Source organism: Lissotriton helveticus, chromosome 4_1 (genome assembly GCF_964261635.1).
Source record: "Lissotriton helveticus chromosome 4_1, aLisHel1.1, whole genome shotgun sequence".
Taxonomy (NCBI): domain Eukaryota; kingdom Metazoa; phylum Chordata; class Amphibia; order Caudata; family Salamandridae; genus Lissotriton; species Lissotriton helveticus.
Genome location: NC_136063.1, coordinates 288329838 through 288356852, shown reverse-complemented (window position 1 = coordinate 288356852; position 27015 = coordinate 288329838). Strand labels below are relative to the sequence as shown.

General features: G+C 43.6%; 1 protein-coding gene across 1 annotated transcript in view; it reads left to right on the top strand.

Annotated features, from left to right (window-relative positions):
* The first annotated feature begins 10834 nt into the window (after positions 1–10834).
* The window catches only part of SQLE (squalene epoxidase), a 136790-nt gene continuing 120609 nt past the window's right edge, over positions 10835–27015 (top strand). The window contains exons 1-3 of the mRNA XM_078686784.1: positions 10835–11903; positions 25760–26012; positions 26162–26342. Coding sequence (XP_078542910.1) covers positions 11634–11903; positions 25760–26012; positions 26162–26342 — 704 coding nt within the window. The 5' untranslated portion in view covers positions 10835–11633. The remainder of the gene's footprint in view (positions 11904–25759; positions 26013–26161; positions 26343–27015) is intronic.

The window sequence follows — 27015 nt, the reverse complement described above, 5'->3', positions numbered from 1 at the left end:
CAGAGCTTCGAGTGTGCTTTATGACCTATAGATATGGTGGAGTCTGGAATTTGAGGCCCACTGCAGGACGGACTGTATGCAGGTGCGAGGGTCCTAATCAGCTAGAATGAAAGGGGCTTTGTTCAGTGGCGCTTGGCGCAGGCCTGTAGGAGTTTCCAGGAATTTCAGGGGGTATCAGCGCACTGGAGAAGAAGCCCGGGAACCAAGGTCAACTATAACGAGGGTCTTGAAGAGTACCATCATGGAGTTTACCGCGCAAAGATGTACCACGTGAGGGGCGTCCCAAGGGGCGTTTCTGTTGGAAATGTGATTTGGTATTAGGGAAAGCGACCCGGGAGGAGAGTAGAGCAGATGATTTTGGGAGCCTAAGGAAGCGGATGGGTAGGCAGATAGGCTGATCAGGAGAGACCCATTATCAGAGAAGAGACAAAGAGAAGTGCGTGATCTTCTTAGGAAGTCACCACGGCTGACACCTAGAAGGGTAAAGATCTTGTTAAGTAGGGATGTCACTTAGTGTAGTGTAGGGACAGACTAACCTGAATTTTTCTTTTCTGTAATGACTTTGAGGTTGCAACTTGTATCCATTTTAGCAACGCTCATGCTTTTTGAAATTGTACTCATTATTCTGTTTTTCAGACTCAGACTATTCAAAAAGTTCATGTTCATAGTGATACCAATTTATCTTCTGAATCTCATTTTGAGAAGTTTGTACCTTCAGTTATCTTTGACTTTATATTAAATCTTTGAAACTTAAATTTGGTCAGTGGTCATTTAGAGTGGTGTAAGTTCTTAAATTGATTGACTTATTGTTAGATTACCTTTTACTCAATGACAGGTACCAACGATTCAGTCGACTTGGTTTGGGATCTGGTAAGGTAACTAGTAACCAGAAATCCCGCGTTAGCAGGGGCACCTCCAATAAAATGGGAAACATGGAAAGAATACTTCAATAACTATATATCTATGTTTGACAAAGATGATGAACCTGTGAAACCAGAGGAAAAGAAGAAAATCCTATTACACTGTTTGGGGCAGGTGGTTAGGATGTGTACAAAAACATAACTAAGAAAATGCACGAAGGAGAAGGAAGAAATGTGTATAATGAAGCACTGGAAGATTTAGATGGTTACTATAAACCAACAGTGTGTGTAGCAGTCCACAGATATAAGCTCTACAGGAGGAAGCAAGGAAAGGATGAAAGTGTAGATGATTATGTGGCTGCATTAAAGAACTTGGCATTAACATGCAAATTTGAGAATATACACGATGACTTAATAAGAGACCAAATAGTTATGTGTGCTGCTAATCTGAACATACAAGATGCGCTGTGGGCTAAAGACGAGAAACCTCTGCAACAAGTCATTGAAATTGTAAAGAAAGCCGAACTAACAGGACGGTGTGCCAAGGAGGTCATCAATGAGAACAAAAATAAGAATGAAGAGTCTAATGTTGTAGCTAAAGTAATTGGAACAAGGAAAAAAGTATGGATTATAGGAGCAAAGGAAAAGATAGACCTAAGCCAAGCGGATACAGGAAAAGAAATGAGGAGTTGAAGTGTTATCGCTGCAGGAGCAGCAAACACCAAGCAAATGATTGGAATTGTCCAGCAAGAAATAATAAATGTGGCAAGTGCGGACTCATCGGGCATTTCCAAAAAGCATGCATTAGAAGAGAAAATGCAAAAGTAAAGTATGTTCACAAGGAAGAAAAAGAAGAGGAATCTAACTCATCAGATGACTTGGAATATAATTTGTGCGTATTAAATGTGACAGAAGTAACAGAAAATAAGGAAGAGAATAATAATAACATTTAAAAAAACCTTTGTGCAAAATGTCAATAGGTGGTGTCGAGATGGAAATAATAGCTGATTCTGGGTCTCGCTGCACAATTGTAAACCATGAAGTATGGAGGAGTAAGTTTCAAGGAGTGCTAGGTAACCGAATGGAGCAACCTGGTATAAGTTTAAAAACCTTCACAGGAGAGCCAATTGAGCTAGTGAGTTACAGGAAATTTAATTTTGTATTCAAGGAACGCATGATGAACAGCAAACTGTACGTTTCAGCCACTGGTCCATCCGTATTAGGGTGGAAGGACTAAGGGAAACTTGGAATTACTCTTAACCCTAACAGTTCTGAACCCATTCTTGTTATGCAACAGGACACCCTAACGAGTGGAGACCTCATAAACAGATTCCCAAATGTATTTAACGGCAAGATTGGCAAATTAAAAGGCTTTCAGCACCAAATAAAATTAAAAGAAAACGCTACCCCCTGTGTACATAAAGTCAGACAGGTACCTTTAACACTCAAAGAAGAAGTTAGAGATTAAATTAATAAACTACTGGAAGCTGACATAATTGAACCTACGGAACCAGCGGAGTGGGTTGCACCTTTAGTGGTCGCGAGACGACCTAACAGGAAACTGAGGCTATGCATGGACTTGCGAGACCTAAATAATAATATTCTCATAGACCAATACCCCCTACCAAGAATTGGAGAAATGTTATCCCTCACCAAAGGTATGAGAGTGTTCTGAACCATTAATCTGGCCGCAGCATACCATCAGGTACCACTACACCCAGATAGCAAACACCTCACCACCTTCATCTCACCATTTGGGTGTTTCAGGTTCAAGAGAGTACCATTTGGCATAGCGTCTGCAGCAGCATTATTTCAAAGATTAATGCACTAAATTTTTAAGGGAGTCAAAAACATACTCTTCTTTCAGGATGACATCTTGGTCATGAGTAAAGACCAAAATGAACAAGTCAGCAAGCTGCTGCAGGTGTTAAAAAAATTAGACAAATGCGGATTGACAGCAGAATACAAAAAATGCATATTCAGTAAAAATTGCATAAACTACCTGGGGCATGAAATCTCAAGCGATGGTATAAAACCAAAGAAGGAACTAAAAAAACCAATTAAGGATGCACCAGTATCTACAAACAAAGAAGAACTAAGAGCATTTTTGGGGCTGGTAGAGTACTACTCAAAATTTGTAAAGGACTTTTCGGCTAAAACATCAAACATTAGGACACTCCTGAAAAACAAAAGTAAATATGAATGGACACAAGGTTGCGAAAAAAGTTTTAAACAACTAAAAAAATTAATTTGTGAAGCACCACCCTTGCAGGGATTTGATGTTAAACTGGATTGTGTGATCAGGACGGATGCTAGCGGAAAAGGAATTGGTGCAGTGCTCACACAAATCGAAAGCTCTGGTAAGGAAGTCTCCAATGGATGAGGGAGTGTTCAAGTGATACATTTTTACAAAAAATCAGGGAACACATTATCCAAGGTTGGCCAAGGAAAAACCGTATGGAGACAGAGTTACGAGCATTTTGGGAACTAAGAAACAAGTTATCAGTCGAGGACAACCTCATATTAAGACATGGAAAAGTAGTACCGCCGCAGAATCTTAGGGAAAAGATAATAAAAATATGCCACGAAGGACATTTGGGAATAAACAAAACCAAGCAGAGAATAAAAAGCTGGTATTGGTGGCCTGGATGTGACATACAAATAGAAAGGGCATTAAGAAACTGCGTGAAATGTGAGAACTCAGACAAAACTAAAACAACTCTACGACCCCCGCTCCAGCCCTTACAATACCCGAACATGCAATGGGAAAGAATAGGCGTGGACATAATGGGGCCAATGAAATGGCATGATGAAATGGTGTACATACTGGTGTTGATAGACCACCTTTCAAAGTGGCCAGAAGTAAAGGTATGTAGAAAGGTGGAAACTATTGACGTGCTCATGTTCATGGAGGACGTGTTCATCAGAGAAGGAATTCAGAAGACAATAGTGAGCGATAACGGAAGCCAATTCACCTCTGATGGGTTCAAAAAGTTTGTGGAAAGGAATGGAATCACCCATAAAACTACCTCAGTATACCACCCTGACGGTAATGGGGCAGTTGAAAGATTTAATAGGGTGATTAAAGGTACCATCCAACTAGCAAACAACAATGGTATATGTTGGAGGAAGGAAGTCAACAAAATGGTTTGGGGGTACAGAATTACCCCTGGAGAGAAAACATTGGTAAGCCCTTTCGAAGTTATGAGAGGAAGAACCCCTATTTCAAAGGACAATATCGTATGGATCAATTCAGCAAAGGAAAAGAAATAGTCAGTGGAAACTATCAGGAAACGGATCAAGGAGGCACAAATGGCTTACCTGGAAAAATATGACAAGAGTAGGAATTGCAGAGAGTTCAGTGTCAAGGTCGGCGACAAAGTAAGGGTAAAGAAAAGTGAACACATTGTCAAAGGAGAAAACAGGTTTACAGCACCTCTGGAAGTTGAGAACGTTTTTTGTAATTCCGCCTTACTCAGTGATGGTAGAGTGTGGCATGCCTCTGCAATTTCAGTCTGTAACGGGGGGTAGTTAACCTTCTAGATGGTATAGTACAAAAACCCATAACAGAGGGACACAACTGCAGGTGGTCAAAACAAGAGGATGAAGAATCTGAACCAGAGAACGATTATGGTGATAGATTAACAGGTACCCATGGCATAGGGTTTGGACCTAACAGAGAGACCATTGAATCTATAGGGGATTGCAGGGACATTAGCACTGATGCCTCCGTAGTATACCAAGACACGTTTGACAACTGCACTTCGGATAAAGGACAAGATGAAGCGGAATGTGTAGACAAGGAGAACAACCATTCTCTATTCAACTATCAGACTCGATAACACTTGGCCAACCCAAGAGGGCTATCTCCTGGTTCCGTGATGTTAAAAACATTGATGTCGGTCCCCTCTGTGAATCAGCTTTGTTATCACTTCCAAGGCTAGACCCGAACCTAGATGTTGACGATCTCACCTCCCAATGCCTCACAGTTCTTGCAGATGAAATTAATAATGTCGCTCCACTCAAAAGCAAAAGGTTAAGGCCCACCCCCTCAGCACCTTGGTTCAACAAATCCCTCTACGAAGAAAGGAAGCAACTAAGATTCCTAGAGAAACAATGGAGGCAAGTGCCCTCCACCGATAACTTGTCCACGCTTCGCTCCGCAAGATCCAAGTACCACAAACACATCTTCCTTAGGAAAGCGTCGCACTTCAAAACCCTCCTCGACTCAGCCAAAAACAGACCTAAAAAACTATTCGATCTCATCAAGATTCCTGCCTGCTCTCCCCCATCCTCCAAGTTGGAGGATTCTGCAAAGAGAGCAGCGGATTTCGCTATATTCTTCGACGAAAAAGTGAAATCACTTGTGGATCAGGTCGCTCATCCTACCCCTCCAGAGGAGTCCAAATCCTTAGCCATTTGGCAAAACTTTGACCCCATATCTGAAGATGCCCTTCTCAAGTGCATCCGCGAAACAAAGCCCTCCAACCATCATCTGGACCCCAACCCCAGTGCCATTGCCATTGACTTTTATACCCTTTCCCTCACCTACTGGACCACTTTGGTCAACCTCTCCCTCTATCAAGGCTCCCTCCCTGTCTCCTTCAAAACTGGGCAGGTCACCCCGCTTCTTAAAAAAACAACTTCTGATGCGTCAGACCTCAACAACTTCCCCCCATCACTAACTTACCCTTTCTTGCGAAGATTATAGAAAGATGTGTAGCGAAACAACTCTCTCGTCATATCAAGGACAATGAGCTTCTTGACAATTTCCAGTCTGGCTTCATTCAAAACTGCAGCACTGAAACAGCCCTATTGCAAGTGGTTGATGACGCGCTGAGGATCCTCGACTCGGGGGGTCCTGTCTTCTAATTCTGCTTGACCTTTCTGCAGCCTTTGACACTGTCAATCACAACACCCTCCTCAACATTCTTTTTTTTTTTTTTTTTTTTTTTTAAACCTTTATTGAGAAAAAATAGGAGATACATGCGCAAGCCCACAACCATCATGGCCGGCCGCAAAGACAGTCAATAGAAACAGGAGAACCGTAGGCCAAACTATAATCCGGATATTACAAAGTACACCAGACGTGACTGCGGGGTGCGCAACACAGGATACGAGGTTTCATTTTTAAATTTAGAAGAAGAGAGGGGGCTGCAACAACCAGGACTGCACACCTTACATAAAGGGACACAAAAGAAACAAGGGGGACGCACCCCATTTACAATCGGAGATAGGCTATGAATACAGCAAACATACAATAAGCAGCCGCAGCGATAAGACTGGACAATAAGCAGCATTACAGAAAGCAACAGTTCCAAAGATGATCCCAGAGAGCCCACCCCCAAGAACAGGAAACAAAGGCTAATTGAGATGCAGGAAAAGAAGAAAGAAAAAGAAAAAAAAAAAAAAAAAAAAAGATGCGAGACCCAGAGACAGCCAACCCTATTAAAGAGGAAAGAACCCTCCCAAAGCCGGAAAAGAGCGATAGGGACCATAGAACAAAACAAACTAAAATAACAAACCCCCCCCGCACCCTCCACCCTGCACCCCTTTAATGGCTACGGCCTAATCCACTAACAGCGTGCCTGTCGCCTCGGAACTGCCCCAAAGTAGGGAAAAATATAAAGAATGGAGGAGGAGGGGAACAGACCCGCTCCCGGGCACCCGGTGCCCCCCGCCGGCAATCAAAACCTATAAGTACAAGGGGTCATCATCGAGCAAGGTATGAACAGTCGGGACTATTGCGAGCGGAGCGTAAGCAGTAGTAAGCATGAAACAGGATTGACTATAAAACAGTACATTCCGCTCCCCAAAGCCGCAATACCCACTGTAGTAACAACGTTATGAAAGCAGTACCCCTTGCAACATAAGCCATAGACAAAAATGGAGAGCAAATCTACAGCAGTCCCTCGGCCTCTCCCTCACATAATCGTTATATCTGCACAGGATGTGAACTAAAGCAGCAAGAGTCAGACCAAAGTAAACAAGTCACAAGGGACAAAATCATCCCAGCGCAGCACGATATAAGGCGACGTGTCGCGCGACCCCCACAGCCCCCAGCACAAAAGACGAGGACCCGAAGGAGAGTCATTTATCCTTGTCCAGTCTTACGGATATCACCAGATCCAGTAACATTACCAAACTCCAGCAAGTGCGACGGGCAAGACCTGGCATGAGAACAGACCTTCCACACTTCAAGCAACGAAGTATCACAGGAGAACAACATTTCAATGTCCAAACACGGCAGGAGCAGCACCAGGATCTTCAGCAGCAGGTCGTAGGAAAAGAATCCCTCAGTCAAATCTAGTCTAGCGCCTCCAGACTGTCCAGTGCATCCAATAGTACAATCATGGAATGTCGCGAGGCACAGTGTTTCGGACCCTCCAGCTGAAGTAATGGGCGCCATCTTGAAGCATCTGGGCGCTGAAGACGGCGTCTCGCCATGTGGTAACGGATCAGCCGATCTCATTCGCTCCACCGCGAGGGTTACCATATCCAACTTGCCCCCCAGTAGTCGGGCGCCCTGCACCAAGGTGTCACGGAGGGCAGCTAGGGAGGCCATCAGATCGCCAAGGCGCAAGTCTGTTCCGTGCCCCCCGTGTACCATGTTCCCCTTCTCCATAGTAGCACGGGGCAAAGCAGGTCCGGAGCGAGGCTATGGCACAGGCGGCAAGGCAGCGAGCAGTGTAATTCCGCCGGCAGGGCCACCGAGATCAATTAAAAGTCGCCGCTGGAGTCAGTTCAGGAAATTCGGGGGCCTCCCGCCAGAAGCGGGACGAGTAACAAAACACTTCTCGGCGGAGAACAAGTGAAAATTGCGTCGCACTATCTATCTACACGGAGGCAGAGTGACAGTCTCGGTCCTCCCACGCGCCCACAGTCTGCCAATATGGGCCCGCCAGAAGAACCGCCGCCACACGCCACTTCGGAGCTGACCGGTCCCTCCAGGCCACCGGCGGCCGCTGTTATTCACTCAGGGACCCGCTTCACAGTATGGCCGAGTCCCCGGTCTCAGGGCCGCTGCGGGCCGCGAACGTCGCCGACCATATCTCGCCTCCACAAGCAGACACGAACCTCGGGACTTCACCCTCGGTAATCGGACGCTTTCATGTCCCCGTGCGCTCCGTCGTGCTGCGGTAGTTCATGCAGGATGTGGTCTCGGGAGGAGATGGTGATCGGAGCCGAGGGACTAGGCAGCCATTGTGGTCGCCGGCTTGGCTCCTCCCTCCTCAACATTCTTAAACAGAGAATGGGCATGGAGGGCACTGTGCTTAAATGGTTTGCCTCCTTTCTCTCTGATAGATCCCAAATGATCAAAATAGCGAACAGTCTTTCATCTCCTGTGGCGGTAGGTCAAGGTGTTCCTCAAGGCTCTATACTTGCACCCACATTGTTCAATCTCTATTTAGAACCACTAGGAAATCTCCTAAGTAAATCCGGGATCCACTATCATCTTTATGCTGACGACACTCAAATCTACCTCAAGGTTGCCTCCACTCACGATCTCTCTATCCTAAGCTCTACTCTCGACTCCATTCATAACTGAATGTTTACTCATCAACTGATTTTGAATCCCTCCAAAACAGAATTCCTCCTCTTCTCCTCTTCAATCTCTCCTCCCCCGGTGCAATCATGGATGCATCAGTTGAATCTACTTAACACTAAACCCATCATTGCCGACAGCGCAAAATCCCTGGGTGTCATTCGCGACAAAAAACTCAATCTAACCCCCCACATCAATTCCATTGCTAAGTCAGCTCGATACCATCTGCGCCTTCTTTGGGGAATCCGTCGCTTCTTCCCGGAGCAGGAACTTATAACCCTAGTGCAATCGCTGGTCCTCTCCAGACTTGACTACTGCAATTCTCTTCTTACTGGCCTCCCCAAATCCCACCTGTCCCCCCTTAAATCTGTTCTCCATTCAGCAGATCGTTTCATTTATGGGGCCAAAAGAAGTGACCACATCACACCGATGTTATCCACCCTCCGCTGGCTTCCAATTGAGGCTAGAGCTATCTACAAGACTGCTTGTATCACCCACAAAGCCTTGCACTCCTCCTCTCCTCGCTACCTGGTGAATAAACTGAAACTCTCTGGAGGCTCTAGACCCTCACGAAATGCGGAAAATCTTATGCTTGAACCTCCCACTTTCAAAAAGGAAAGAATGATGGCTCAATCCTTTTCAGGGAACGCGGTGAGAATCTGGAACTCCCTTCCGCCGCAGCTCCGGACCACCACCTCCTCCCAGGCCTTCAAAACTAACCTCAAAGTTCTCCTCCTTCAAAGACACTTCCAAATGTAATCCATGCCCTCTCTATTATCTGAAGGAAGCCCTTCCATTATAGAATAATCTACTTTACATGACTATGGAAGTGTCTTCCCACTGTGTTCTTGTGGTCTGAGAGTCTGCCATTTAGTGCAGTATTATCTTTCTACCTTTGTTTGGTACTCGTGTGTAACATGCACCCGTCCCTTTCTCTAGTAACACACTGTTTTCTACCTCTTACATTTGTTTATTTTCGATATCTGCACAAGTGCCACCAGTTCCTATGTAACATTTGTTCTTGTGCTTGAGTGTCCTCCATATATTGCAGTATTATACCTCTATGTTTACGTTGTACGCTTTTGTAACCTGCACACGTCACTTTTTCCCACTGTAATGCACCGTTTGTTACCTCTTTTATTTTGTTAGTTCACGATTGTCACTTTTGTAATGCACCGTTTGCTACCTCTTGTATTTTGTTGGCTCACAATTGTCATTTTTACTTCATTTAATGTAACGTTTGCTTTTGTATTTTGTTCACTTGTAATGTTCTCATGTATCACTTCTGTTCCTATTGTGAAGCGCTCTGACACCTTCGGGTAAAGTCTGCGCTATATAAAAATGCATAAATAAATAAATAAGGGACTGGAGACTCGATGCCCATTGAGGGTGGGGCACGGGTGGCACCAGTCGATGCCACTATCAGTGATGCTAGTGAAGCACTAGTAGCTTCGGCCGGGTTCTGAGCAAACCCTGCAAATACAAAGACTTTGTTTGTGATTAGTACTGTGTTATATATACTATGTTAGTGCTACTTAACCCCATTGCTTTGTTATTTAGGGAAGGAGATGTGTTGTGTCTTAACCCTTTCTCTCTTTCCCCTACCCTCCCTGCGCGTGCTGTTTCCCTGCGCGCTATTGGTCCTTAGCCAGCTGGAATGTTGACAGCTGGGGAATTCTGTATGACAGTTGACAGTTGAGGTATTTGGCTCCCAGCACAGGCTGTACACACAAGCATAGGGTGTGTTGTCCTTACGAATAAATGTATGCCTGGAACGTCATCTGGTTCCCGAGAGTTTACTTTAGACATTTACGAGAGTTTAAGCTATTGGCATTTGTAAATAACAATTATGCTTACATATGTATCAAAAAGCAAAACATAAACAAAGGGCATTGTCATTTACAATGCCAATAGCTCAAACTCGTGTAAATGCGAGATTTATTGCATTGCAAATGCTTGTTCTCTTTTCTTCTTTTCTAGCTTTCTTTTTTCTGCTCCTACATTCCGTCCCTCCTTTTTTTTTTTTACACAACACCGACTGGGTCACCCGCGCTGTCAAGCGACTTTTAATTTTGTTACAAACGGCTTCAGTATATGGAAAAACACACCTCAAGAAGACTGCACACATTTATGACGACCTGAGATATTAAAGCGATGGGCGTATTCGTTTTCAGAACGCTCCTCCCACAAAACTGTCACGAAAAGTATCCGAACATCAACCAACCCCCTCAACGTCCGCCGTCGCCGCCCTCAGCATGCGTCACATCACACGACCAGCCCCCGTTGTCTAGCTCGAACACCTCATTGGCTGACGTCCAGATAGCGTGAGCTCAACCCACACGGGGCGCCCATCTGCAATTGGTCGAGCAAAGTGAATCAATGAGGAGAGGGCGGTTGTTATAAAATGACAGGCTATTAGGATTAGCACAGGGCTCGCGATGGGCTGAGGACGCGCGGTCCGTTAAAGAAAATAACTGGACTGTACTGTACGTGTATGGTAATGAGTATTGCGCGTGGCCCCGCCCCTCTACCTGCTAATGAACCGTAGGGCGGCGTTCATGAGGACCAGAGGAGCGTTTATAGGCTCCCGTGTCGCCAGAGGGCTTTCTCGTGATCTGCAGCATCCTCCATCACCCCACCTAAAGAGGCAGCAGCAGCCGGCATAGGTGGGATAGCCCACACCACCTCATCAAAAATACCTCAAATTAGTACAGATATTATTATTCATCACTAGCTCCATTTCATTTCAACGCGAATCCATTCTAAATAAGATCTCCATCCATTAACTCGAAAGAAACAGCTGCCACCCCACTAAGTAGGTGTATCGCTAGCTAGCAATTATTCCTAAAACAGGCATTTCCTCTCAGCCGAGATAACAGACGGACAGGGGTAAGAGCTCACCCAATGCGGATCTCCAGCGAGAGCACAAGTGTAATATATTAATTAAGAAAGCACTAAGCACAAGAGAAGAGTGAGGGAAGGACGCCCGCACACTGAGCGAAAACTCCAGAATATACACCTGCATACTACCACTGCCTGCACCCTGAAGGACCGCTCGCATTTGGTGGAAAGGAGGCATCTATTTATTGCACCGGGAAGAAAGGAGGGCGCCTGCTTGCATCTTCACTTGGACGTCCAGAGAGGGGGCCACTTGTAGCCTGCGGTCACTGAGCTCGCTGCACCCCGGTCGCCCTGCCTTGGAGGTAGTCTGTGTGGCAGCCCGCAGCATGTGGACCTTCCTCGGCATCGCCACCTTCACCTACGTGTACAAGAAGTGCGACCTGCTGCTGGGCTATGCGCACCCGGAGCTGCTGCTGGCCGCCGGGCTCTTCTGCTCGCTGGGGCTGCTGCTGTCCTACCGCTACCGGGGCGGCGCGGCTCCGCAGAAGCCCTCGCCGCCCGGGAGGCTTTCCCAGGTGCTTGGGGCTTTTCCCTTCGGAGGCCTCTTCAGCTCCAAACCCACGGCGCAGACGAGTCAGAGTTCACGCTCCACCAAGGTAGGTTTAGACTGTCAGTTGTCTTCTTTCAGGGATGGATGGCAGAACACGAGTGCGAATTTACTACTCCAGAACGATTTTGTTGGTGATATTGCCTGTTATAGGGATATATATTGAATGTTACTGCTTGTTACACCTTTTAAGAGTTAGTGTCATTATTACATGAACTGCGGTGCGATGGCGGTACCGTTCACCAGGAGGATTGGTAGAAAAGCAATTAAACATACCGCCGTTTCATGAAAAGTGATGGTAATGATGACCCTTTGAACGTAGTACATGTCTGCTAAACATGTTAGTACAGAAACGTTAAATGTATTTGAGATGTGCTCCCCCTGTTTCATTTATTGAGCACCTTTCCTGCTGAAAAGGCATGATACTATTCTCTTAAATGTGGTTTGGCCCTCACCCAAAAAGTGCTGACACTGACTCTAAAATGCATGAATGTCCTGCACCAGTCATTTCTGAATAAAAGTACTGCTGCACTGTTGCAAAGTGTGGATGCTGCCCTATTTAGTATATGCTTTCTTACTAAAAGTCTTTGTCCTTTCTTTTTAAGTGTATGACTAACATACTGAAAGCGCTTGTACCGTCCTACTACAGTCCTAATAGAAAAGTCCTGACGCTGTAACTTTGAATGCACGATTCTCCTACCTGGAATACGTGTATTGCCCCATCGAATAGGCACACCACTAACTAAAGAAACACAGACGAAGCCAAAAGGTGTGGCTAATAACTGAAAGCACGTGAGTTTGTGGGGTTGAGGTGGAAATACTTCGAGAAATTTGTAACAGCCGTGGGAGCAGAACCGACGCAAACATTTATATACACCAAAATGTACCTCCTTGAGTTCTCCCACAGATTAAATTGCGCATCAGGGCACCCCCTAAACATCAATGAGCAGAGAAAAAAGTTCAAATAAATAATGAGGCCCACTCAATAATTGAGTTGCAGATCAAAAACATTAATGGGTCTTATTACAAAATTAAAAAACAAGCAATGCAAGGTCCATGCTTTCAAGGCTTTCAAATACTTAATTATGCAGAGTATAAACAAATCATGAATTATTGTAAGTCCCACATGAGCAGCAACATTAGAAGGAAGTTGGACATCATTCCGAGTAGGATATGAAAGTCTTGTGGCCCACCCTAACATCCCATTAAGAGGTTCTTATGCATATTTCCTGCATACCAAGTTAGAAAAACTACGATATCATCTTGATGTGGGAAAAAGTATAATTTATTTGGTAAATCAGAACACAAGAATAATACTTGTCATTACCTTAATACAGAAGCACCATCCCTTTTCTGAAAAACCTATTCAACACCCTTTATGCTAATTTCATCTAGAGATAATCTAACTAATACGAATAATTTAAACAGTAGGACTTTCCATGAATGCAAATTAATTGACTACTGGTCACAGCAGAAGGCAGCAAAAGAGACCTGCAAGTTTACATAGAACTGAGAAAAAATAATCGAAAGCAATATAATCATAACTGTGGAAATAAACTACTACACAGTAGATTGACTGTGCTCTGTACGTAGGGGGAAGTAGGAGTAAGTGACAATGATGCATCCATCTTGTCTAATATGGTGTTTTAAATGAAAATGTGGCATAAATAAAACACATTAATAAACACATTTCTACTCTTCATACAAAGTTTGTTTCAATAGCAATGATCTAATGCAAAGCCCTCTCAACAAGGAGAAAGCAACTCCGAGCACTACAGAGAAGACCAGTCAGGTCTTATTGATTAAATTCCAAAGTTATTCTTATAGTATGTGAAAGAAATCCTTCAAATGTTCATATCATTTTATTTTTCACCATTGGTTGATTCACCAATCCATCATTAGAATATTCGATATCATATCCTTGTTCATTAGAAACAGTTATTCAGTAATGTTAACACATCCCGATGCATTTCGGGCACCGCCCTTCCTCAGGGGAATACTCTACAAAAAACAATCCAAATGAATGATGTTGAGATACACAGTTCTCATAAATGCAATACATACTCATAAAACGTCATAAATATATACATAAGTATAGAAACACCCATACTCGAGAAAAACCATGTTTCAGAAAAAATCACCCAGGTAAGAATCACCAAAGACTCATATGTGAGATCATAGATCCCTCTGGTAAACAGAAACCATAAGAAACGTGAGTATTTAAAATAAATGAAGCATTTTCAGGAAAACCATCACCGAACCTGTGAACAAATCTCTGAATCACTGGTGCACAAAAAAAGAATAATCCCGTGTCGCATGCGCATGCCCTAACGGCATGGGGTACAAGCGAAGTTAATCATCGATTTAAAAATAAGTTCCACCAAGGTGAGTATAGTGTGTAACGACGCTAGCGCCACCCAGAAGATGACGGGTTCCCCGAAGGGGTAACTTACTTGTACTGAGGTGTAATCGGTTCCGCGAGGGAAAGCCGACATGTAAGCAGGTAGTCGATAGAGTGCAAAGTGGAAGGGTGTAGTGTCACGAACATGTGACTTTGTTTCCAATACAAAAGGTTGTAGATACCTATCCAGAAATTTCCCTGTGTTCTGATGAATGCTGCCTCTGGTGGATACAATGGGACGAAAGGGAGGTTTGGTCGGATGCTTGTGCATCTTCGGCAACATATATAGTACAGGAGGTTTGGGATTGATAGGTGTCAAGAATCCCCTTCCACTTTGCACTCTATCGACTACCCGCTTACATGTCGGCTTTCCCTCGCGGAACCGATTACACCTCAGTACAAGTAAGTTACCCCTTCGGGGAACCCGTCATCTTCTGGATGGCGCTAGCGTCGTTACACACTATACTCACCTTGGTGGAACTTATTTTTAAATCGATGATTAACTTTGCTTGTACCCCATGCCGTTAGGGCATGCACATGCGACACGGGATTATTCTTTTTTTGTGCACCAGTGATTCAGAGATTTGTTCACAGGTTCGGTGATGGTTTTCCTGAAAATGCTTCATTTATTTTAAATACTCACGTTTCTTATGGTTTCTGTTTACCAGAGGGATCTATGATCTCACATATGAGTCTTTGGTGCATTGCAGTCCCCCGTGGAGAAACCGCCGTTGGCTGTTGGTAGTGTGATACTGCTACTCTTTGAGTGATATGAGTGCTATTGGAAGTGCATGACTATTTGACTGGAGTGTGAGAGTGCAGTCGCTACTGCTAGACTGCTCGTATGTGAGGGGTGTGAGAATGCTTCTTGTAGCGTATGACTAGTATTCTGTAACAGATGTCAGAATGCTTCTGGCAGTGTAGGGATGCTAGTCTGCAAGGACTGTGAGAGTGCTGTCAGTATTTGAGGTTTTGTACCTCTTAAAATAATGCTATAGCAATTGTTCACTGTCAGTCTGCTTTCCTTAACGAGGCTGCCTAACAATTGGGGAGGAAAGAGGTATTAATGACCCAAGCTGTACACTTATTTACTTTCAAGAACTCTTGACAGAGCCAGGTCTCCCCTACCACTAACGTCCTGAATGGGTTACAGATCCCCAGATCTTGAGCACAACCAATTGTGTTTTCTGGTGTCACCGAGCACTATTAAACTAGTGATCAGCCCTAGTCCTCTCTCCCAGCCCCTCTTCAAGGAAGCACTCTGCTGAAGTTTCTAGCTGTTGTGCTTCATAGCAAGCACACATCCAAGTGCTCAAACACCGATTTTGTTTTTTGGGAGGAGGGGTGAGGGGTTTTCCCCCACTATGCCGGAGGGAAGGTGCTGAACCCTGCAAACAATTAGCTAGTGGCCTAGTGCTGTATTTCTGCTCTGGGATCGCTGAACAACTGCATTCCATGGGCAGGGAAATAAACTATTGGAAAAAGGAGACTTTGCCCTTTTCATCACTGCCACTCCCATTCAAATTGGTAAACACAATGGAAGGGTTATTATTATTGCGATAAGTCGTGGCGCCTCCAGAGGTCAACGTGATTCTTGAAAGAACAATATTTGGAACGGTACCACAGAAAAGAGGAAAACCCACAACCTCCAAAAAAGACCGTAGTCCACAAGCAATAAATACGAAGAATCTGTGCACACGTTCTTTGGTTGATAGTATAAATACTGTACGTAATAGAAAATCACAGGACAAAAGCACAATGAGAAATGTTGATTGAAGTAGTCTTCCAGTTAAGGTTTATTTTGGTGCCCAGCCAACACGTGTTTCGTCAGGGAGTTACCCTAGACTTCATCAGGGCTCTAACGGGCAGTTTAACGACCCGTAGACAGAAACTTTCCGCCGGTTTTACTTCCGTCCCGGCTGTGGTAAAATCCAGATAATGTAGTTTACGAAAAACTGTATTGGAGACTGGTGAGTACCAGAAGCGGAGCGCAGAGAATTACCGCTCCCGATTCAAATGGCCAGATTCGCCGCCGCCATTGTTGTAATCACTTGCCATTGCTCCTCCCGTGTGACACGGGAGGAGCAATGGCGGCGGCGAACCAGGCCGTCTTAGTTTTTTTGGCAATGTGTTCCATGAGGGTGGGGTTCGTATTCATGATGAATCTAAGTGACTTGGCATATGATGAAAGTTGGGGTTCATAGCCATCAAGCTTCATGTCATTAAAACAAGTTTGCACTATTTGTTGTTTGTATCTTGGCGCTATCAAAACCTTTTCAGATTTACCAGTCAAAAAAAGCAAAACGACACCTGCCAAAACTCTAGCCAAGAAGTAAAAGCCTAGTTTTTATTAGTGTGCTAAAATTAAGCAGTAATACTATCAACACAAAAAAATGGCAGGGAATTCAAATGCCTGTCTGTTGCGACTGAGAAGTTGGCTCACTTAAACTTCAGGACTATCACCAAAAGGGACTTTTCAGAACTTAAGTAACACCTCAGTTTATAGAGGGTGTGCTGTCATTAGTTTGATGCATGTATTCATTTGTTGTGTACTTGTCGGAGTTAAAACCTCCAGTCTATGTTGAACAGCTAATTGACATTTTACTATGGATACAATGTCAGGAAGAGGATATAGTGTGCTGTTACATCTATCACAAACGTCTGCACCTGACCTTCAGTATTTCTTTACGCTAACACACAAGCTAGAGAGGTCACATGAGTTTCTACTATTGAGGCCGACATAGGCGCGCCAATGCCATCATGCACTGGGCCTTCTGACATTATCCCAACGTGCACGTCCAAGTCTGTTACATCTGTGCGGCTCCCCAATGTGCCTTGTACTGCCGAGTGATGCTTGGCTGTTACTCTCAGGTAAGCCGACCCTGCTCCACGCTTATGGAATGTCTCTATCTGTAGCGTATGACACAGCAATGTCCAATACAGTATTTTATTCTTGTCTTTCCACAGAGGATCACCGCATTCCAATTATGTCATTTCCATGTATTTTCGAGCAGTGATTAATTAGACCGTTCTTTGGAATCATTTTACCTAGAACAGGTTTCCAGATCTATGTTTGGGAACATAACCACGGCGGTCGTAAGTTCTTCATACGCCCTGGAGACACTTGATCATTAAAATTAATTAAACAGGCACCATTATAATGATCTGTTTTTGTGTTATAGATAAGTCCGCTTTGGTTATGTGGAGCTAAGGACCACTGGCCCCTAGAGGGTCTGTACGCATACAGTACAGTCCCCTACTGTTCAACCACAGCTCAATACAGACTGGTGTGTTTTTTTCAGAGAGCCCCATTCTTTACCAGAGACCACTCCGCCTAATTGATCTCTATATTTCATTTAGTAAGTAAGTAAGTCTTTATTGCTTGATTAATTAAAATCTTAGCAGTCCGTACAACTATAAAAAAACGACATATATACCACAATTTCATATTTCCTTAAAAACAAGGTCACTGTATTCTAAAAACAAGAGATTAACTAGTTAAAAATAAATGTAATAACATTTTTAGGGAACTTCATTTTTCAGGCGAAGTCTGTGTAAGAGTCCCAGGCTTAGGGCGTCGCCTGTGTCCGTAGATCTAATGGTCGATTGTTAAATCGTGGCCCGCTGGTCTTAGTGTCTATGCGAAGTGATAGTCATGTGCGGTCACCTGTTTATACTCAAGTTTCTGCGCCTAGTTTTGTTTGTGCTTCTTTCATAAAATGATTCATGAATGTGGGGAGCGAGGTTTCGTTCCGCACCCAGCCGCACAGCAGTGAAGTGTATATACCAACTATCTAGCAATTAACTTTATCACCATAAACCGAGTGTTCCATATATTAAACCAACTTTAGTCCATTTGAAAATTTGTCTTTTAAATCCACAAGTACTTGAATTCTGCTTTCATAAAACGGACAAAACTGCAAACTATTCTAACATTGGCCCCATCAAAGCACTCCTTCACTGCTGTCTACACGACCGGATCTGCATTTCATTTATATGTGGCTTTATCAACACTCTCCTCTCCCGATCTAAAGACTTGCAGATACACAGAAGATGCAGCATGTCTTCTTTGGTTTCTCCACATACTCTGCAGAGAGTGGATGGAGATGAGCGTTTCTATGGGGGCATATGGGTTTTGACAGGATAGATCCCCATCCTCAGTGCCAAAAAGCTTTCCTTCTGTGTTCCGGAGAAGCTGGTGCCTAGGTACGGTTGTGGTGAACATTTTGAATAACTTTGAATCACGAACCAGCTGTGGACCCTCTTATTTAAGTCTGCTTGATCTTTTTCAGTTGAGAGGAGGTTTATCGTCTTATTGACCAGGATTTTGACGTTGTTAAAAGGAAGTCCAGACTCCCAGATTTTCTCCAGGGCTAACATGCTGAATCCTGATTGAAGATAAGTCATGGCGGGGGAGTTGTTTTTCCTTGATATTTCTTTCCATAGGAATGAGTTCAGCGATCCAGCGATACCAGCTTTTAACATACGCGCCCTTCCGGTTTATTGCCTGGTTAGGTAATCCGAATTCGAGCCTTAGTTCCGCTGGTGAAGTGTATTTTGGAAGCCTGAATATTATTCTTAGCGCTTTAGAGACCGTTTTGTCCAGGGTTGTTTCATCCTTCCCTCGCATAGCCTCACTGCCATAGGTTATCGTTGGTAATAGCTTCGCTCGGAGCAGTTTGAGCAGCAGGAGGAGGTTTGGACCGGTTATTTTATTTTTAAGATTTTTTAAGGTGATTGCTAGGAGGTCCCTCGCCTTTGAATTGCCTCTTTTTGTTGGACATACAAGCCCTTTTTGTGAAAGATTATTCCTAGGTATTTATACTCATTGACCACTTCAAGTTCGTTCTCGCCCAGCTGCCATTTTGCTCGTTTTTTTGCGCTATGCTATGTTACGTTGTATACTGCATGGATTATTCATGTGATACACACTTGGGTGATATCGCGTTGGGAACTTGGTTCGACCTATTTTCCTCCTTATTTTCTATATACTTCTATTGAGTACAAGGGTTAGTTGAAGGGTGTATCCCTTTCTTACTATATCTAGACTTTTAGGTGCTACAGAATACTGTAGATACATATTGTTCATATTACCTGTTCTTATACATTGTTATTTGGGTTGCAGCCCTGAAGAAGTCTAATGCCATGTACTGGCTAGACGAAACACGTGTTGGATGTGCATTTCTTTGATTTGGAACTTGATTACAATGGAATAATAAACTTTGGACACTGTCAAAAGGAACCACGACTACTGGAGAACTCTTAACCGCTCTAATATTGACTTTTTATATGAGTGCTTGGAAGAGCAATCCTTGTAGTATGGTATATTTCATTTAGGTTGCCCTACCCCTTCCTCCCTGTCCTGATGAAGACTCGCATGCTGAGGCAGTTAACCCCCTTCAACTTAACAGTTGGGTCGAAATGTCAACATTTTCAACAATTGAGCCTGTATTGATCTAGTAGTCCACATTGGATGTTGAATCTTAACTCAATGAACACTATCTCCCATTATGGTTTATAGATAAGTAAAAATTGTTTTCCAAACAAGCTTATATACACTCGTCTCTATCCTAAAGCCACACTAGTCCGGGTTATTAATTTGTAAAAATGTTTTTCCTAGCTTGATTGTTTCATTCTTCCTTTTCACCCTGCACATGAGCACTTTTACGCACATTATTCTGTGCACTACTCTTTGAGCAACCTGAGAATACGCATTGAAATATTAATATATATGTATTTACTCTGATGTTTAAAACATTAAGGGCCAGATGTAGCTGGTAAAATACCGGTTGGTAATGATGAAATTCGTTAAATTTTACCGTTACCGACCGGTATTTAGCCATGTGGGATGTAGGGAAGGAATCGGTAATAAGGAATCGGTAAATACTGATTCCTTAATACCGATTCCTTATTGGCCTAGCATTTAAGTAATCTGTAATACCGATTCCTTAAATGCAATTTAGGTAGCACTTAAAACTGTGCACCTCAGCCTTAAGGAATCGCTATTTACCACCAACTTCAAGTTGGTGGTAAGTAGCAATTTCCTTTCAAAAAGCACTTTTTTACTTTTTGAAATGTGCCATGTGGCACACATTTATTTATTTCATTTATTTATTTAATTTATAAAGCGCTCTATCACCTGACTGCATCCTGGCTCTGGAGAATTCAGAGTACATGGCAAAAGGCGACCAACAGAGCAACAAGGGCAGGCTAATACAGGACAGAACAGCAACTGAACTTTCAGGAAACAGCAGAGTTTTTAACCTTCTTCTAAAAAGAAGGAGATCACTGATCTGTCTCAATTCCAGAGGAAGCCCGTTCCACAGCCTGGCCGCAGCAACCGTGAAGGTTCTGCCGCCCGTTCTGACTTTCCTAAACCTCGCGATCTTAACTAATCTAGCCGAGGCGGAACGAAGGTTTCTGGCTGGAACATACCACTCAAATTTCCTCTGCAACGAGACAGGACCCATCCCGTGCAGGGCTTTAAACACTAGACAGAGGGACTTGAACTGAATTCTCTGTCCCACCGGAAGCCAATGTAGTTCTGCCAGGGCCCGGGAGGACGAAGACCGCCTAGACCAGCCCAAAGCGAGTTTAGCTGCGGTCGACTGAATTCTAAGAAGTCTGTCCAAGAGAGACTTAGGAGATTCAAGCAAAAAAGCATTAGAATAGTCCAGTCTACTCAAAACTGTACTCTGAACAACTAGTGCCCGTGCTTGAGGAGGTAGTAGAGGAAGAATTTTACATAACGATCTGATGATCACAAGGCAGCTTCCCACCGTCCTGGTGACTTGAGCCTCCATGGTCAGCTTGTTATTAAACATAATGCCCAGGTTGCGAACCTTATCCACTGGTCTCACTGCTGTTGACATATCGTTAGGCCAAAAGTTACTTGGCAGCACTGAGGGAACCCTGTCCGCAGAACAGAAGAGTACCTCCGTCTTACCGGCATTAAATTGCAGTGAGTTGCCCTTCAGCCACTGAGCCGTGTCACGCAAGCAGCAGTGGAACTCCTCAATAGAGGTAGACTGTTCTCCCTCCAATGAGAAAATGAGCTGCGTGTCGTCGGCGTAGTTTGTGATGTTAATCCGATGCTCTTTGACAACCGCAATCAGAGGTTTCATATATATGTTAAAAAGAATCGGGCTGATTGCCGTGCCTTGAGGTACCCCATGTGTGATGTTAATCAGTTCAGACCGATAGGGAGGAAGGGACACCACCTGCGTTCGACCCGTAAGGAAAGATTGGAACCATTGCAGGGCGCAACCCTTCACCCCCACCTTCTCCAGCCTGCCCAACAGAGTCCCATGGTTGACCGTGTCGAACGCAGCAGACAAATCAAGCAGGATAAGATCCGCTGCCTGATCCCTGTCTGCCCGCGACCGAAGTTCATCCATCACGGTCACCAGCGCCGACTCTGTACTGTGGACAGGCCGAAAGCCGGACTGAGCCTCCTCCAACAGTTTGTACTTCTCCAGGTGATTGAAGAGGGTCCTACTGACCACTTTCTCCGTAATTTTGTCCGGAAAGGGCATGCATGCCCTTGGGGCATGCATGTGTGCCACATTTGCACACATGCACATTTCAGGGGTGCAACATGGTGTCCTTTTGACACCCTGGCACCCTTGAAATACCTCCCGGTATTACCGATTCGGTAATACCGACTTGGTAATACCGAATGTCTTCAAATTCATTCCTATGGGCCTCCAAGCCCATATGAATGAATGGGTAGGTATTCATTATTACGGAATCTCAATTACCGATTCGGTAATAACGAATATTAAGAATTCTGTATTTTTTACCGAATTCTCACCTACATCTGAAATACCGATTTCTAAATACCGAATCGGTAAAATTCGCTATTTAGGAATCGGTATTTCCTTATTACCTACATCGGGCCCTAAATGTTGATGAATACATTCTTTCACATTTAAGTAATTGTTGTGTTTCTCTCTGATATACATTTGTCTCCCATACATATAGATTAATTAATTTGACCATAGGTACGATACACACTTGTTCAACTACCTTTTGGCAATAGGAAATTGCCAATAGGACCATTTTGTTGTCTATATTACTACCCATTTGTATGCATCTTTTTCTTTCCCCTGAGTAAACCAATTTGTTGTTTTGAAATTGCCCTGGTTCATAGGGTTGTAGGGTTCACCCTGTATATTGTTGTAGTCCTGATCACTTAAAAGCATGTTGTGATCTACAGGTGATGCATTTTTAAACATAAATGTAAACTTTTTTTATTGAACATAAGCTTCATACGTCATAAAGTAGAGAGTGAGTCAACAGTTTTTATCCTTCTATAAATCTTTGGTTCGTACATTTCAGGATAAACATTTCCATCCATTCAAGGGTGGGACTTTTACTGCCCAATATCATTTGGAATGCACACATACATTTCCCTGATTGCCTTCCCCCTTCCCGAAGGTCATCCCAACCCGTCATTCATCCGTATCCCTTGTACTGTCGCCAGGCTCCCCCATGCTTTCTCCCACTTTTCGGGACAACCTCTGGCTTTGTATATCACTTGTTCTGCCCCCTGGCACCAGTCCAGGTCCGATTTCCAGTCCGCAATTATCTGGGGGCGCCACAGCACCCCATGCCGTATACAATAGTCCTTTTGGCCACCCGGCTTCGAATCTGAGCCAGATCTCCGTGTATCTAGACCATGTTGTTTCCCTTGTAATCCGCAGGATCAACTATTTCGCATCCAAAGGCACCCCCAACCGCGTTACCAGGACATTGTCTCTGTTGTTTTAGCCTGGAAATTCTGTATAAGTAGGTGCTCCCAGAGGATGTGGAAAAAGGTACCATCACCTCCACATCCCCTCCTACACTGCAGAGTCGAGACCCTGCGTGTTCTATGCAGTAGCATCTTTGAGCAGTAGGACCAGTGTGTTATTTTCAGTTGGACCATTCTGAAACAAGGGTGTATGGCTATGTCTCTTTGGCTCTGAAGAGCCTCAGCCCGGTCCTCATTGTCACGGTTTCCCATGTCCTGTCCGCCTTCCATGCCCTTCTTAGTGGCCCCAGTGGGTCGGAGGAGTTATTGACAAAGTCACGCTAGATCACTGGCATCCCTTTATCTGACAGTATGTCCGTAACTCGGTCCTCCAGGCTGGAGAACTCTGGCAGCTGCTCTTTTTCCTGTATGTGGCATCAAAGAGCATGACCCAGCTGCAAGTATTGAAAACGCTCAGAGTCTGCTAATACGTATTCTTGGCTTAGGTCTTCAAATCGGATAATAGCTTGGTCCCTCCTGACATCACCCAAGTGTTCTATGCCCAGCAGAACACATGTCTTAAATTCCTTGAGTCTCCCCACTTCAGACAATAAACAACTGTGCCATAGTGGCGTCAAGCCAGTGAGTCTAGCAGTCCAGCCCAGGTATTTTGTGGCATCTCTCCAAACTCTGGCCAACGTCAATGTATGCTGCGGTATGTCTCTGACACTCCTCGCTCATAAAGGAGATTCTCGTGTCCCCCACATCCCATCGCCTTTCTATCTCTCCTGTATGAAGGGTTTTGGTGGTCGGCAATAACCCACTCATTAATTACAAGGAGTTGTGAGGCTCAGTAATATTTTTAAAATCCCGGGACCGCCAGCCCCCATATTAGTCCCCTCTTTGCAGTTTGACCAACATTATTCTAGGGGGACCACCTACATAATAACCGAAAAACCTCCCAATCTATTTTTCTAAATACATCCGATGGAATTCTATAGTGTTTATTTTGCATGGCATACAAAAACTGTGGCAGTCTTATCTTTTTGTAAAGGGCCACCCTGTTCATTAGCGTTGGTGGGAAGCTGTCCCAATGCGTCATGTCTCCCCTTAACCACTCCAACTGGGAGAGGATATTTCTTTTGAGGAATTCCTTGGGGTCTCGTGTAACATATAAGCCCGGGTATTGGAACCCTTCTGAGGCAATCAGAGCCAAACAATCTCATGGCAGGCGGGGATTCGCTCCTGAGAGCAGGTAAATCATCGACTTGGACCAATTATTTAGAACACTTTCTTAATCTATCAAGCTTTTAGCATAAACAATTCTCCCATCCATTCTACTGAAAAACTCTTGTTGAGCTCCTTACTCTGCTAACCAGAAATGATTATTGCAGGTGCCATTTGAAGCCAGAGATTTGGTACAGTAATTTATTTTGATATATGCTTTTTCATATCACACTCCTGCCATTTTGTTGAGGTGTAAATAACAGAGGTAACTATTACTCAATGTAATGGCAATTAATTTATCAACTTAGAAAGTATGGAAAACTGAGTCCAATTTGCTGGGTTCATACTCAAGATTTTCAGATCACTGTTTGTCTGCAATGGGCATTGCCTCATGGAAGTGTCTTACTGGCCTTTGAACATTTTTGAGACTATAAGAATTTAAGGTTTGAGACACAGTTTCTCTAATGCTGACCTGTAACATAAAGGCGGTTACTATATAATGTTCAATCATAGGTGAAATATTACTTCAGCATGAACTATATAAAATAAATTCATCTTTCGCAAAAAATAATATAGATTTAATGTAGGATTACCTCTTGAATTCAAGTCACTGGGAGCACTAGCTCCAAGCTTTTGTTTAACAACCTAATGCATTAGTCCATGGCATGTCAGTCTACATAGGGTATTATATTACTTTAGTGTGCAGAAGGAGAGCACAGGAGTGCAACATGGTGCTCCTGTAACATTTTTTATTGATTGCTGTTTATTGTAATTATGATCTGTAGTAACTGTTAACATCTGCAGTAGTCCTTAGAACATTAGAGAGATATGGTAGTTTACATAAACCAAAAATCAGTTTGCAAGTGGTGTGAGACAGCAGTACTGTGGGGTTCCGTTAACAGCATGGAAAAAACATTAACATTCAATGTAGATTACATACCTGAGTTACACATCATTTAAGCTTTATATTGTTACTGTATGGCAATGGTCATGGGAGTCACTTGGACCATGTTGCAACAGAGGAGATGTGTTTTAAGAAATTATGTAGAGAGGCAGTGATGATAACGAATAGAAAGTGAATCCCAGTGTAGTGATCCCAACAGGTAGAATGGCTGTATATTTGCCTGGATGCATTGAGGCTTGGAGCAAATTAGAAGTTTCTGATTGTCAGGCTTTATGTTGTGGATGAGAGTGGATCTAGTATATCAGTGAGGTGTCCTTGGCAGCCTTGAGTAACAATTTCCGCAATATGTATAGAACTGTGTTTCTGTTTGAAAGCCAACTGGCCTTGTGATAATTTGCAGGAGTGTTCATTAGAGGATTATGTAGGGCTCTTGTGGAGGAGAACTTTGTCCACTGTGCAGAAAGAATAGTGGGGAAGACACAAGATTAGGCTGTTACAATCAAGTTTTCCTACAACTTAATACTAATGTGATGTTACAATACACTGCTTGAAAGGATAATTATTATATTATGTGCATAGAAATGTGATGAATGTAAAGTTATATGTTGATTTAATTTTTATATACTATTCTGTCAACAGAACAAAATAGAAATGAATGACTGCAATTCAGCCCAAGCAGATACTACTTTGCCCACAATCTCGCCATCCCAACATGATCCTGACATTATCATTGTTGGTTCTGGTGTACTAGGCTCTGCCTTCGCTGCAGTGTTGTCAAGGGATGGACGGAAGGTGACAGTGATAGAGAGGGATTTGAAAGAGCCAGACCGGATAGTCGGAGAGTTTTTGCAGCCTGGTGGCTATCAAGTTCTCAAGGAACTGGGTCTTGGCGGTGAGTAGACCAAAGTCACAGTTACAAAATGCACATATTTATAATGCATCAGTATAGTCTGATACATCGAAAAAGTGTTTTGTTTCTACAAAATTTAATGAGGTTACCATGATTAATTTCAATCTTAATCTGAAACAATTGTTTTGCAGATGCAGTGGAAGGACTTGATGCACATGTTGTACATGGGTATGTCATACATGACCTAGAGTCCAATTCGGAGGTGGAAATCCCTTACCCTTTGTCTGAGGACAACCAGCTTCAATGTGGGAGAGCATTTCATCATGGGCGTTTTATCATGGGACTCCGTAGAGTTGCTATGGCCGAACCCAAGTAAGGCTGCATTTATTGTGTTTTATAAAATCCATTTTTAGTCACAAAGCAAACCTACTTTAGAATTTAGCAGAACGCTACTTACAGTTTAGTTACATTTTCCAAAATGTACTAAGCAATCTCTTTTAACTCTTTATGATCAATCTCTGGTTTCAAAGCATCAAGTGTTCCATTTAAGTTTTCTCAGCCCAGGTCCAGCTCAACAGTCGCTGATGTCCTTGTTTATCAGTGGCAAAGACTCCTGTAGTGAGATATCAGTGGATGTGATTGCGCAGACCCCCAGATTCAGTGCATACAACTTTTGGTAACAAGGTAGAGGTCTGAGGATAGGTGAAATGTGTTATTTTCATGCTGGGTGAGGAAGCCATTATGTTGCAGTATTCTAAACTCTCCGGAGATGTCAGATAAGCGAATATGGGTGAACCAGGTAGAGATTCACCATTATTTAGGTCTAACTTTATTGTAAATGCAATAACTCTGTGTTAGAACACAACAATAGAAGAGGAAAAAAGCTAATTCTCACAAGAGATTCTGCATGGGCATGTTTGCGCAGAATAGTTTATTTCACTGCATGGATGTAATTCTTTTGCTCCGGTTTTACCATTTGGAGACCATTCAGTAGCACACTTCAACTACAACATCAGCTTGCAGACCTATGTAGTGGCACTGAGGG